The sequence below is a fragment of the Lissotriton helveticus genome, chromosome 5_1 (genome assembly GCF_964261635.1).
Source record: "Lissotriton helveticus chromosome 5_1, aLisHel1.1, whole genome shotgun sequence".
Classification (NCBI taxonomy): Eukaryota; Metazoa; Chordata; class Amphibia; order Caudata; family Salamandridae; genus Lissotriton; species Lissotriton helveticus.
In genome coordinates this window covers 236,916,894-236,931,895 of record NC_136065.1, presented here as the reverse complement: position 1 = coordinate 236,931,895, position 15,002 = coordinate 236,916,894, and the positions used below count along the sequence as shown (strand labels likewise).

The window sequence follows — 15,002 nt, the reverse complement described above, 5'->3', positions numbered from 1 at the left end:
TGTCATGTTTGGTATTTTCCTGTTTGGTGATCAGTTTGGGCCCTCAGATGTTGTTAAAAAGGGGGGGTAGGATCCAGGGGAGAGTGGGGGGGGCACCAACCTAAACCATCGCAAGGACCTTGGTCCTGTTGCCACATAAGGGGGGTGAGGGGGATGGGCCGGGTTGGATGGGAAGGATTCGGGGGGGGGTCAGGGTGAGGGTGTGGGGGGTGTGGGTGGTTTGGTGAGTGAGGTGGGTGAGTTCTTTTTTGGTTTTGAGTCCTAGTCGTGGAACCGGTGTCGGCAGAGGCTGCAATAATGTTTTCTTCATTTTCTGGATGCTGATTAAGAATATGTTATGTATCAGTGGAGAGCAGGATTAAATACATTTTTTTTTAGTTAATGGGGCAGAATAGACTGCGACTTAGTTCATGGAACATCTGTGAGCTGAATGATGGGAAAAAGCGGGGTCTGTTGTCCAAGATTGTTCAAACAATGCAGGTTGAAATATTATGCCTCATAGCTTGTTCCTGTCAGACATCTATGATTAGGGGTGTGGCTATTCTGCTAAAGAAAGGAGTAGGGTGTAGTAAGAAAGTTAAAGAGGATAAGGCGGGCAGGTGGGCGATAGCCGAAATCGTTATAAATAATCTGTGTGCTCGATCTATGGGTCCAATCTAGACGACCCGGAAGTTATTAGATATTTCAATATTGAACTAGCAGCATGGCCACACCCAATATTTATTTGTGGGGATTTCAATATTAATTTGCCAAGCCAATTTAATTTAGTAAGTGATCAAGATTATTCTGGCAGGAAACCATGGGTCTTTAAGGCCCTCCAGACCGTATTTTAAGAGCATGGTCTGATTGATGCCTGGCATTGTCATAATCAAGATAAGGTCGGTTTTACCGATTACTCTGCCCCCATAACAAAATGGTCCCTTTAGATTATTTGTTTGTGTCCGTTCAGAATGTAGGGGCGGTTACCATTTTCACCCTGCCAAGGACTCTATCAGACCATAATGCATTAATGATGGAATGTCCTTGGGAGCGCTCTATTAAATTCTCTAGATCCTGGACATTTGAGAGAAAGCTCCTTCTGGATCAATCATATCGGGTTCAACAGGGTCTCCTGGGGGTTCCTGTGGGCCGTGCTGCGCTGAAAGGCCTTTGGCCCAGAGGTCATTCAGGCCCTTCAGTCATTATATATCTCGCCAGTTGCCACAATTTGCATTTCAGGGCAAGAGTCAGGGTGCTTTAACATCAGCAGGGGAACCAGACAAGCTCTTGCCCTGTTTATTGAGCCCTTTCTTAGCATAATTGAAGCGAGTGAAGACATCTGTCCGATCAGGGTTAAGGGGGTAGAGTATAAGACACTGGCCTACGCTGAAGATATTGTGGTTTTAACTAATGATCTGCTTTCCCTGCTTTAGAGACGCTAGCTGCACAATTTGGGGCACTTTCAGGATATAAGTTAAATATTACAAAAACTCAGGTTATTCAGTCGGAAACCCTGCCCCTTTCTGATGTGTCTGTTGTCACGGAAGCAACATATCTTAGGGTCCAAATCTCTTCTGCAGTTGCTGAAATTTCGGAATTAAATTTTCTCCCGGTTGTTGACTCCCTTAATGCTAAGTTGGAGAGGCTTGACCATCTGCATTTGTCATTGTATGGCCGCTGCAACTTCCTGAAAATGTTAATCCTTCCAAAGTTTTTATACTTGTTTAGGACAATCCCTCTGGAGATTTCACAGATAACATTGGCTAGGGCAGAGAGGATTTGTCTTCGGTTCCTCTGGGGCTATCGCCGGGCACGAAGAGCGGCTAAGTGGACCTGTCTTTCTAGGGATCGCCGGGGCTGGGTGGTAACTAATCTTTTATTTTATTACTGGTCTGCCATGCTACTACACTTTGGGCCACCATTGTTGGGTGATCGGGCAGATGTTCCTCTATGTACCATGCCACCTATATATGAGATAGCCCTGGGGGATGCTGCCAAGGGCATCTTAACGCGGGTATTGGAGCCGAGTTATTTTAAAAAAACAAACAAGGTTTAAGGTGATCTGGGCCATGTTCTTAGTTTGGCAGAAAATCTGCCATAAATTCACCATCCCGAAGGTTAATTTCTATACGCCCTTTAATGCAGTTAGTGTGTTGCCATCCATATTTCAGGATAGCGTTACTTTTAAATGGCAGAGTATGGGCCTCAAAGATTTTGGGGACCTGGGTCTTGATGGGCAGCTGGCCTCTTTCTCCTCATTAAGGGAAAAGTTCAATTTGCAATCCAGTGATTTTTTTAAATATTTGCAAATCAGGAGCTTTCTAGATAAATACCATCATAATACTCCCACCATTTATGATAAAATTGTTCTAATTTAACTTGTTGAAAGGAGGGCCAGAATAGGTGCTATCTATCAATGTGTTGTATCAGACCTTCCTGACGACCTAGATGCTCAGAATATCAAGTGGGTGGGGAAACTGGGTTTGGCAGGAGTGGATTTGCGACCTGTGCTGGAATTAGCTAGCTATGTTCTAGTATCAGGCACTTTACGGACGCAAAGCTACATGGCTATGTTTGATTCATATCTAACTCCAGCTAAAATGTCTAAATGGGGGGGGGGAGAAAGGGAGACTCTTGCTCTGGGTGTAAATTCCAAGCGGCAGACGCAATCCATATGTTCTCTTCGCGCCCAAATCTGAGGGACTTTCTAGGTGATATTGAGGTTTTTTTCAACAAAGTGCTAAACATCCCAGTTGAGATTTCTCCAGCATTGGTTATACTGGGGTGTGAATACTCTGGAACTATTGAAAGATCCTGATATATTAGAGCATTTTTGTTTATAGCCATGGCAATGATACTGCTTTGTATAACCTCGCAGTGGCTAAGTTTTGAGGCTCCCACCTTTTTTAATTGGAGAGCTAGGATGCTAGCTTGGTATAATCTGGAGTCTATCGTGTATTTGTTAAGGGGGAGAAGAAGGCGTGGGTTGGCCTCTAAGATCTGGGCCCCTCTAGAGCAATGGTCCAAGCTGTGAAAAATCTTCTTTATCCTCCAATATCCAGTCCTCTTTTTCAATTATGTTTCTTATTTTCTATAATGGGTCTTGATTTAACTTTGTGTGTCTTCTCCACTGTTTATTTCTTTTTTTAAATGTGATCTTGTTCTGATTTAGATTTTTATGTTTGTGAATATTGTAACCACGACTTGGCATATTTTGTGCTGTGTATCTTTTAAAAAACAATAAATAAAGTAAAAAAGGAACCACCTGGTTCTCCTGCAGGAAAAAGAAGATCATCAAATAAAGCGCTACAGAAATGCAATACTAGAATACAGTACAATACAGACATGCTGGAAGGATATTATTTGGGACATGTTGTGAAGCCATTCAGCTGCAGGCTGGTATTTTTAGTGAGTTGGTTTGAGGAGTTACATCCACTGCAGACACAGATTCTCTTCTTTGCCTGCTCAGGACTCACCAGCACCTTCGCCAGGGCATCCTCAAGAGCGAGACTGGTGGTCACTCCCGGATGTTGGCGGATAGCGTCTTCTAGGGACTCCTGTGCTGCTTGCCACTGGCCCAAAGCACAATGCACAGCTGCAATGTTGTACAGAACCTACAGCACGTGAACAAGGGAGAACGCTTTGTTAATCTTACAAACAAGGAAAAAGAGCCATGAAACAACTTTATAGAACAAGTACCATGACTCCAATGATTTTTATAATGTTAAAAAAACAGAGAATAAAAAATTATCTAACGTAAAACTATAACACTCATGAATCACTTAATGAAATTTTATTATGGCTTACTTAAACCCTAAACATGCCATTAACCCAGGATGAACAGTATTCGATATTTTACTTCATTCTGCTGACAAGACATGAACTATTTAAAAAGAAGATTTCCAAGTCTTCAGCAGTAGTGGCCAGCTGGCTTCAGGCAGTCATGGGTTCCTTTTGGTTAGATTCCAACAATCAAACAAAGAAGAAACTAGCGTTCAGAGCGCCTCTTAAAATGTGGTTAGGAGTCAATGACTGATGCACAGTCCTGTTGTTATACGTGTATTGCAGATCTCATGGGATGGATGTGCCTCAAGACGGTTTCTGCATACTGTGTTTCAGACAAAAATTCTATGGTGTTGGTTAGTTTGTGGGTCTTCAATCAGTGACAACTACATCCTAGGGCTTTACGAGGACAAAATAAACATGCGTCCTTGGTTGTCTAAGCACCACTAACCTGCTTCAGATGTTACTAAAAATATACAAGTAGGACATTTTGTGGGAACTCCCTAAGGCGATTTAAGTCATTGAGAGAACATACTTTTTACATTATCTCAAAGAAAATTCCTTGATCAGTCCCTTGAAATGTGTATTTTTCAATTCAGAATACTTGCAGTTTAGTGTGACTGCCTACAACTAAAACTAAAACCTTGGCATTTCACATTTTTTAAAATGATGCAGCATTGGGGGCGTGGCTTGGACGCCGGGAAGTATGGCGGCGTAACTCTGTCCTCCTCCAGGCAGCTACGATTTTCTAAATGCAGAGGGCTGCAATCTGACCCCATTTCCTGATCTAATAGGGAATTCGGATGTCGGACCATCACCCCTAGCTATCCTGCAAGTTTGAGCCGAATCCGAGCTCGGAAAGCTGAGAGAAAGACCTTTTCGTCCCTACCGCCGGCGAGTGCGGAGAGGGACAGAACCCGACGCCAGCTGAAACTACGCGGCTTCCCGGAGCTCCTGGGTCGCTTTGCCGCAAACCGAGGCAGACCCTACAGTGCTGAGGATGGCTTCATGAAATTAGACTCAGCGACAAGAATTACATCAGGGCCGTGAGTAATGAGAATACTTTCCATACAAGCGTCTATCGGCTAAAGTAAGGTGAAGAAAACAGTGCGAAGAAAATGCCCGTTTAAAATGGCGGTTTGATCGCGCTTCCCGGCATCTCGCCCAAGGCACCCAGCGTCCCCGCTCCTGCGGTCCGTGCTACCGATATAAGGCTGACAAGGCTAACCTGTATGCAAGTAATGCTCCCTGATGAGTGCAATCATCACGTAGCTGGTCGGAAGGCGATCGACTATGAAAATCGCATAATGACCCGACCAGTGCATTTTTAGCAACCATCGGTGTATTAACGCGAGTAATTCTCAGCATGGGGATGATCTAAGGACATTATTGCCCATAAAGTTCTTTGAGGGCAGAGGCTTATTTAAACACTGACTGGGAGCCCCTACAGTATCTTTAAACAGTGCGCCACAGACAAGGAAACGCAACACACGATGCACAAAATGGCGGCTGCTGTTGCAATACCTATATGAATGACTGCGTATGCCGATTGTTTGTAACGCGCAATGACATAGCCTCGCAATATTAACACAGATGTTAACACAGAATTGAACATATGCATCTCAACAACTCATTGAATTGATTCTTCCTACGCCAGTGTACCTAGTATACAAGGAAGACCAACAATCCCTTAATGTAGCGCAAATCCCTACCTACAACTCCCCGCCAGTTCTGAATGCATAATCTCTGCGCTGTGGGCTCTACGGAAACAAGCTTATATAATTAGTGCGCTGCCTAACGCTGGCGCGCTAGGCATACAGGTACTTTCGGTTCAGGCTATACACAAGAGAATATAAAGAGCAATTGTCACCTCCTGTCCTCTACCTTCAAAATGGGGGACAAAGAGAATGGGAAAACTTCCAAACGTTTGAAGTCTGAGCAGCCAGCGCCAGTCTCGCCATTTAAAGGGAGAAAGGAATTTGGTGAAGCAATGGAGACTATCTTGAATAGGCTAGAAGAAGTTAGAGACCTGGCCAAATCCACCAAAGAGGAGGTAGTTGCAGTCAGACAAGATATCAGAGATATCAACTCGAGGCTGACAGAATCTGAGAACAGGATAAGCAAACTGGAAGATTCCGAGAATAAAACCTGTGGAGCCATCAAGAACCTCACCTTGAGCTCAGATCATCTTTCGAGGAAAGTTGCGGAATTGGAGGACAGAAATAGGAGAGGGAACCTAAGAATTTTAGGCATGCCAGAAAAATCAGAAGAATCCCATGGATCATGCATAACCTTCCTCGAACAATGGTTTACACAGGCCACAAACCTAACCTTCACCCAGCCATTAGAGTTTGACAGGGCGCATAGAGTTCCGGGAAGAATAACAAATGACCAGAAAGGCCCGAGAGCGATTGTATGCAAGCCACTGAGATTTCAACATGTTGAACAGATACTTACATTTGTCCGCAAACATAATCACGTGTTATGGAAAGGTCACAAAATGTACATTTCACAGGACTTCAGTAAAGAGACTATGGATATCAGGAAAGCTTTTCTTGCACTGAGACCACAACTGAAGTCGCTTGGCCATCTGTATGGTTTTATCGGTCCAACTAAATTTAAAGTAACAATTCAAGGTGTGTCCCAGGTGTTTTCTGACCCACAAAAGCTAAGACGCCTACTATTCAACCAGGGAGATGGCAATATGGAAGTTTCCCCCCCCGGAACTGGTAGGCGCAACCGCCTCCGGTTTCAAGTGACCACTTGATATCGATTCCTGTATAATTCTAACACAACTTGGGTCCGGTTCTCCGATGACTCGTAATCCAATTGCCTGAGAACAAAGCGTAGACCCCACTGTCGGCTGATTCCGCTTTGTGTTGTGATCTATGTGCTATGGTGCTATGGTTCTAGTCATTACTCGATGAGTCTAATTAATGCCGAGGTATTATAATCTTACTCTCTGCTACTCCACTAACCCAACAATGATGGGAGATACGAATGCTCTCCTTATGGTTGCCAGATTCGGATATCAGATGTTGCTGGCTTACTGACATGCTCATGACTCACTTGGTTTATGATTCATTTGGGCAGCCCATTGATGGTTATTGCCGTTGCCTCAACTCCACAATTATAGTTACTGTAGAGGCTATTGCAGAGCTCACTGTTGTAGTTTTATTGAGTCTCTTTGCCTACATATATGTTGCATTTATGTTCTGAAATGCATTTGCAGCTCTTACACCAGATAGTTTTGAGTAAGCTGCTTGGAGGCGGCCTCGCGGTCGTTCCCAAGTCGCCATGTTCTTTTTCTACAATTGGGGTGGGAGGGGAGGGTTGTGGGAGAGGGTGGAGGGAGGTTCGAGGGGCTGGGGGGGGATTGCTTATGCATATTTTGTTCTGTTTTGTCTTATATTTTCTATACTATTTTGCATCCGAATGTGTTTCTAGAAACCACTTTTGCTCTTACCTACACTAACACCAGTTCCTGCGTCCTATTGCACCCATTTTACCTGTGTTCTATTGTAATAGCTTATAGTGCTATAGCTTTAAACAGTACATCGATATACTATGTATATGACACATGATGGCTCCGACTGTTGACACTCCCATAGGGACAACGACCATAGACAACCTTAAAATACTCTCACTGAATGTGAAGGGATTGAACCAACGGATTAAACGGCAGAAAATACTAGATTACCTCCGTAGACAAAAGGGAGATATAGCTCTGTTACAAGAAACAAAACTGGAGGCAAAACACTTCTATACCCTACGAAACAAGTTCTTTACTGAAGTGGTGGGTTTTGAGGCAATAGCTAAGAAGAACGGGGTGGTAATGTTGCTAGCAAGGAAGGCCAATGTAGAAGTGGTTTCCTCCACCGTGGACACGAAAAGCAGATGGGTTTCGGCAAAATTGATCAAAGATGACACTGAATTTTACATTACAACGATATATGCCCCCAACACACACGAACCATCTTTCTGGTCAGAACTCACAAAACAGATAGACACTATTGCGGACTCAGCGGTCCATATACTAGCAGGTGATTTCAACCTTCAGTTTGACCCTGCCTTAGATAGGGACTCTAGGTGCACCTTCCGCCCAAGCAAGGCCCATAAGGAATTCACTAGGCTATGCAGCAGATTTAACATGATAGACACATGGCGTATACAGAACCCTGATGGCAGAGACTACTCATTCTACTCCCCCCCACATGATTCATTTTCACGAATTGACTACTTATTCATAACTAGGAACGCCGTAGCTAGAATAGATGACACAAACATTGAACCAAGACTTGTCTCTGACCACTCATGCATCTCACTGACTTTATCAAACTTTAAACCGACACTCCGTCAGTCATTATGGCGCCTCAACGACGCCATCCTAAACGACGAGAAACACACAGAGACCATAGAAAACACCATCAAGGAGTATCTAACAATTAATAAAGAGGGAGACACCACTGACTCCATCCGATGGGAAGCTCTGAAGACTACCATAAGGGGTCTCATCATAAAAATAACGTCTGCGATAAATAAAAACCATAACGCCGCCCTCTTGAAACTAGAAAAAGACATTTCGAGACTCCAAAATGATTATCTTGAAAATAGAACTGCTGAATCGCTAAATAGCTTGACTAAACAGAAGTATGCCTATAACAAATTAATAAGTGAAAGAGCAGGAGTCTGGTTGGACAGAAGGAAACGTTTTAAAATTTGCGAGTCGAATAAGGCAGGGAAAGGACTAGCAGCCTACCTTAAATTTAAAATCCAAAAAAACACGATCAACTCCCTGCTAGATGACAAAGGTATCCCCAATTCTGACCCCATTAAAATTGCGGAATTGTTCAAAGACTTCTATGAGAAGTTATACGCCAAAAATAATAATGTGAGGAAGGAAAGAGTGGAGGATTACCTCTCTAAGTGTGAGTTACCAACACTTACCCTCTCAGAACAAGAATCACTGAACGAACCGATATCAGAGACGGAGGTCAGATGTGCGATCAAGTCACTTAAATGTGGGAAGGCCCCCGGCCCAGATGGGTTTACGGCAAAATTTTATAAAAGTTTCTCCCAAACGCTCACATCTCCAATTTTGAATATGTTTCATGAGATTAGCGAAACAGGCGAGGTAAAGGGAACACTGGCTGAGGCGGTTATTGCCGTAATACCAAAAGAAGGGAAAGACTCTAAGCTCCCTAAAAACTATAGACCCATCTCGTTAGTAAACTTAGACTGTAAGCTCTTGGCTTCAATATTAGCACAACGTAACCAGAAAGTCCTGCCGTCCCTAATCCATCCCTCACAAGCAGGCTTCCTAAAAAACAGGTTGTCAAGTGACAATACTAGAATCCTCGCCCACGTCATTGAAAAGGCAAAATTCCTGTCCACGCCCACTACTGCGATAACACTTGACGCAGAAAAAGAATTTGATAAAGTGGATTGGACATATTTGGAAGCAGTGCTGCACAAATTTAAGCTGGGTCCTCTTTTTACTAAAATGGTAATGTCACTATATGCCTGTCCTACTGCAAGAGTGAGGGCTGGTGGAGCTTTCTCCTCGCCTTTCAAACTAGAACAAGGCACTAGACAAGGATGCCCCTTATCTCCCTCCTTATTCCTCTTGGCAATCGAACCCTTCCTGTATCAAATTCGAGACAATGACAACATCCCAGGAATTCCATTTAATGACTGCATTATAAAACTCACAGCCTATGCTGATGATGTTTTAGTTTTAAGTGAACAGGCTGATAAGGCAATACCTGCCTTGTTGTCCACGATCGAGGAATTCTCTAACGTCTCTGGCTACTCCCTAAATAAGGACAAAACTGAAGTCAAACTTCTAAACAATATGAGTGATAAAAACATTTTAGGCGACTCGGGACTTACCTGGCAGCCGAAGAGCTTCAAGTACCTGGGCCTAGAGTTTGAGAAAGATCTAATTATGACGCTACAAATTACCGAGGAACATCTTCTGAAGAAAGTACAAAAGCTCCTAGAGGGATGGACTCCCAAATTTCTATCGTGGTGAGGAAGAGCGGAGACATTGAAGATGATGGTCACTCCCCTAATTAACTGCATGGCGAGCATGCTCCCTATGACTTTCTCAGAGGACTTTCTACAAAAAATAGATAAGTTATTTGGTAATTTCCTGTGGAAGGGTAAGAAACCCAGGATATCTATGAAAAATTGCAACTTCCAAAAATAAAAGGCGGCCTGGGCCTACCCAACTTCAGGAACTATCAAACCGCTTTTCTGTGCAAGCAAGGGGCATGTTGGTTCACTGAGGGTTCCGGTTATACACCACTGTGGATCAATTTAGAGAGGTCCATCATAGGCAAAACCCCTCTCCCAGCGATACTCACCGTGGACCTGTCACACCTTACACACTCTAGGTACATTATGCTCAACACCAGAAGAGCGCTTCTTAGACTAGACCAAACCCATAACTCTGGGCTACAGATGAAGAAGCCGGCTTCCTCATCCCTATGGCGCAACCCACACATCAAGATCAATGGTACGTCACCCTCTTGGGAACACTGGTCAGTTAAAGGCATCAACATAGTCTCGGATCTTTACGATGGGCACATGCCAATGCCGTTCTCTATGATCCAGACTAAACATTCCCTCCAGCCAATTTACTTTTATGCATTTCTAAAGTTGAAATCAGCCTTGTCCACACGTTCGTTCACATTTTCAGATCCCTGGTTAAAATCAGTACTCCCACGCCTACAGTCCACAGGTCACTTTGTCTCGAAAGTGTACAAAATGCTTTCACCGGCATTAGGCAAATCACTGAGACGCAACGTACTTAAGTGGGAAGGAGAACCTAACACTACGGGCATAGATATTAATTGGGATAGGATCCGTGCTTCAGCTCTCACACACAAGGTGTCACCGATCATTTCACAAACCAAATACATGCTACTTTACAGGGTATTCTGGACCCCCCAAAGATTATTTAAGCTTAATCTAAGATCCTCCCCCACATGTTGGAATTGCTCCCTTAATGATGGTGATCTACCAAACATGCTTTTCCTGTGTCCTTTACTGCACAAATATTGGTCTAACGTCTTTGAGTACATTGAGCACATATTCCAGATTAAGCCAAAGAGGGAATTTATTTACATAATTTTGGGTGCCATTGATCCGATGTTATCAAGAGATCATGATCGCCAACTCATTGATCTACTACTTACTCTAGCGTGCAAAGTGGTCCTATGTCATTGGAAGACTGCCTCAAAGGTCTCTTTCGCTATGTGGAAGGAGTGGCTGTCATGTATCAGAGGGATAGATAACCCTGCCCTACACTCTTCCCCACGGCACGTCACTAACAAAAAACTCTGGTCTGCTCTTGATGCTTCCTCCTTCTCTTTTGATCCACTGTAGATTGTCCAATGTTCATTAAACCACTATAGGATTCCCGTCACAAAGGTACCCAGAGGTAAAACACCAATGAGAACGCTACTATTACACTAACCTACTGTCAAGGTGATAGACAATAGGTGTTGAGCAACCTGGTGGTTTCACACGCTGTAACATAAGAACACAATAAATGGAAACACAGCATATGTTTATTCATTGTATATTTTATTACCGCTTATCGCTTTAGACCACATCAGCTCGTATTACGGTCCTGTATGCTGACGTTGTCTTAGAGAATTCTGTTTTTGGTCTAAGACCCATTCCTACTGTATGTACTATTGTATGATACCAAATCGCATGAAAGAACCATTCCAATAACTGGCCGCTTGCCTTCCACGAGCTGTGTGGTTTTGGATCTATATCTGCACTGACTTATTTTTACTTTATTTGACTCAACAATGTAGGAACCATGATCATGTGTATTATTGTATTGTATTTACTTTCTTTTCATTTCTTGTCTAATAAAAATGATTTGAACAGAAAATAAAAATGATGCAGCATTGCTCCGCCAGAGTTCTAACCATGCCATCTGCAATTTACCAAATGCTATGATTCTGAACATGGGCAAATTATGTTGTATCCCCTATGTGCCAAAGGTGTGAGCATTTTGACAAATGTTGATCCCCTTTCTGACGAACTGTATAAATCCTGACCTGTAGACTAACAGTAAAAGTCCTGTAAAAGTTCTTCTGAAGCAAACGCTCCACTATTGCATGTTGGTGTTTTCATACTTTGTAATGGCTCAATGCACTGAGTGAGTGAGGAGGAGGGCAGATGGAAGTCCCTGCCTCTTCACAAATATTCATTTTTACTGTCTGCTGCAGACAGCTTTAGTTTGGGGTTTGGTAAATGGAATGAGGGTTGGGAGCAGAGCACCTCCTGCTTTGGATGTAACTAGTCACACATCTGTGGTTTTAAACCCCTTTAACCTCTTCCCACTCTGCCATCAATTCTCTGCAGCTGGAAGTCCTAGCTGGCAGGACATCAGGCATCATGTGACCCGAGTATGGTGAAGCGATACCACAAACTGGAAGAAGTCGAGAAGCTTCGTCTGTTTTCCCAAAGTGTGTTTCCTGTCTCAGCCCTGCCAATTACCATGCATCAGGCGTTATACTAAAGCATTTCAGTGTGGTGGTCCGCATCACCACACTGAAATACAAAAATCACGCATTATAGCGCCTCTCAGTTGTCAAGCCGGAAACCCTATAATGCACCGATACTGAAAGTTGCAGTGGCAGAACGGTGCACAGTGCTCCCGGCAGGCTTGGGGTCTGGTTCCTCTGCTCACTCGGCCTGAATATCTCTGACGTCAGGAGTGGAGTCACTGTCATTGCCCAGTGGCTATGGTCAGACAGTATGCGAGTCTCTCACTTAGTTGTCAGACTCACTTTAATAGGGCAGCGCGAGAGGGCGGCATTTCAAGTTTAGTAATTGGCTAGGCTGCTCTGCTGCAGTGTGTGTGGGATTGGCAGTGCAGCTGAGCACGCCACTTGCACCATGGTCGCGGCTGCAGTATAATGGATCCTGCGGGTGAGCCGGACCCTCTGAGGCTCAACCGACCCCCAGTGCCGGTGGCGGCTGATTCAGACTCACCATCGTGAGCCTGGTGCCTGGCAACCTGCCTGTAGCAGAAGGAGCTGCTCGCCGCTAGCTTTCGGCTGCTGCGGTAATCATCCTGTGAACCGATTGACTCGAACCGGGGTCGACTGTCGCTGCCAACGGCTGGGCTGCTGCTAAGAGTCATGTGTCACTCTCCAGTCGTAGGTGGCTCACCTGTTGCCGTGGTGCCGGCTCTGCTAGCTTTGCAGATATATGTGCACTACTAAGCTGGTTAGAGATGACAAGATTAATTATTTTGTTGCCGGCCAGCCTAGCAACAGGTGTCCCATGGAGCGCCAAGATACTCCTTGGAGTGAAAGTTGCGCGGTAGAAATGTCCTTTACATTACATTACATTACAATTTCCTTGTGCCCCAGCCTGAGCACCCTGGAATGGTTGTTGGCAACATTAGAACTTTGCTCAATGTTGTGATGTGGTTTGTGTGGGCACCTGTGGTCAGAGTTGACCTAAGGCCTTGCGCGGAGGCTGGACGCGCAGCAGTAAGGCACTCACACCGACACTAGATCTGTGATCGGAAGTGACGTGCTCGAGCGCAACGTCCTTTATTTATTGACGCCGCAGGCCACGCCTGGCCTGCGGATGTGGGGATGCGTGTGTAAGCTAGACCGCTTACAGTCATTACATCCCTATCCAACTATGCAATTTGTTTTCTTTTAAATCAATGAAATTTAAGTCAGTCTTATAATACTTCACATCAAAACGCCTGGGTACTTGCGTGTCCCTTGTTGACCGATTCAGGGTCTCAGCAGGCAGGCATAGTCTCTTAATTTCTGGCTCGGTGGTGGGTTGGGTCTCAAGTTGTATCTTCGGGCGCTTCCCCTGCCACCCTCATCATTCTGATGAGTGTCTCTGATTGCAGCCGCCGATGTTTGGGATGATGCTGTGGATTCCTGATCGTCCACTTGGCATTCTGGGGGGTTTGTATCTTCTCGTCCAGAAGTCGCCGCCCCACTTGACTGATTTTCTTCTTCTGCTATCTCCGATCGTTGTCTACACTCTGGCTGGAGGGCTTTGAACCACGAGGTGTTTCGTGATACCTCTTCTTCTCCCTTTTGGGCTGTGACCATGGTGCCTTTTGTTGCCGTCACGGTCCACGTGCCCGGCTCGTAGCGGGTTTGGAACTTCCCCCCCGGACGTCTGTTCCTGATGATCACTTGAGTCCCCGGGCTTAGGTCTCTTGGAGTGGCCCTCCTCTGCATGCTGATGCGCTGATTCTCTTGCCGTCTTCGTGCCTGGGCTTCTTCTGTGTCAGCCAGGGGTGGTGTCCACCCCGGGGCTGTGGGGAGGAGGTCTCTCCGGGGTCCTTGGAACATGAGGGTCCATGGGCTCCTTTGGGTTATGCAGTGGGGAGTGCCCCGATATTCTCGCAGGAACTCGTGCAATCGTTGTTCGGGATCGGCATGTTCCACTAAGGCGATTCGGAATACTTTGTTGAGGGTCCGCATAAACCTCTCCACGTCCCCGTTCGCCTGGGGCCACTGAGGTGTGATGCAGCGATGCTGAATTCCTCTTGTTGTGAGGAATGTGGCGAATTCAGCCCCCTGGAACGGTGGCCCGTTGTCGCTCCGTATTTCCACTGGGTAGCCGAACATGGAGAAAATCCTTTCCAGCGCCGGTCCTACGTGTGTGAAAGCTGTGGAGGCTACTCTCTCCACTATCGGGTACTTGGAGTATGAGTCGATGACTACTAGCGTGTGTCCTTCCCCGGGGAAGCTTCCAAAGTCTATGCTCACTTTGGTCCAGGGAGATGTACAGGCGTCTTCCGTGATTATTGGCGCGGGTCTCTCCGGGTCGCTCGTCAGTTGGCAACTCATGCAATTCCTCACGTATTCTTCTACCCTGGTTTCCAGATCCGGGAACCACACCTTCTCCCTCATGCGTGCCTTCATCCTGGTCGTACCTTGGTGCCCTCCATGGGCTAGCTGTACCGCCCGGTGTCTTAGGCTTTGTGGTATGACCAGCCGTGTTCCTCTTAGCAACACTCCGTCGTCCGTGGCACTCAGCTCGTGTCGTATTCGCCAGAATTTCGTGAGCGATTCTTTGTCTTCAGCAGCCCAGGAAGTGGGTGGACGCAGGTAGTCAGCCCATGATCCATCTTGGACGGCCTGAAGCGACTTCCGGTATGTATTGTCGGTGGCTGCTGCTTCCTTGATGTCTTCGATGGTCATGCTGTTCGTGCATGATGTGATGGC

At 45.4% G+C, this 15,002-nt stretch overlaps 1 protein-coding gene across 2 annotated transcripts in view; it reads right to left on the bottom strand.

Annotated features, from left to right (window-relative positions):
- NOXA1 (NADPH oxidase activator 1) overlaps window positions 1–15,002 on the bottom strand; it is a 172,455-nt gene that overhangs the window by 92,421 nt on the left and 65,032 nt on the right. For both annotated transcript variants that reach the window (XM_078642092.1, XM_078642093.1), the window contains one exon: window positions 3,456–3,593. In XM_078642092.1, coding sequence (XP_078498218.1) covers window positions 3,456–3,593 — 138 coding nt within the window. The remainder of the gene's footprint in view (window positions 1–3,455; window positions 3,594–15,002) is intronic.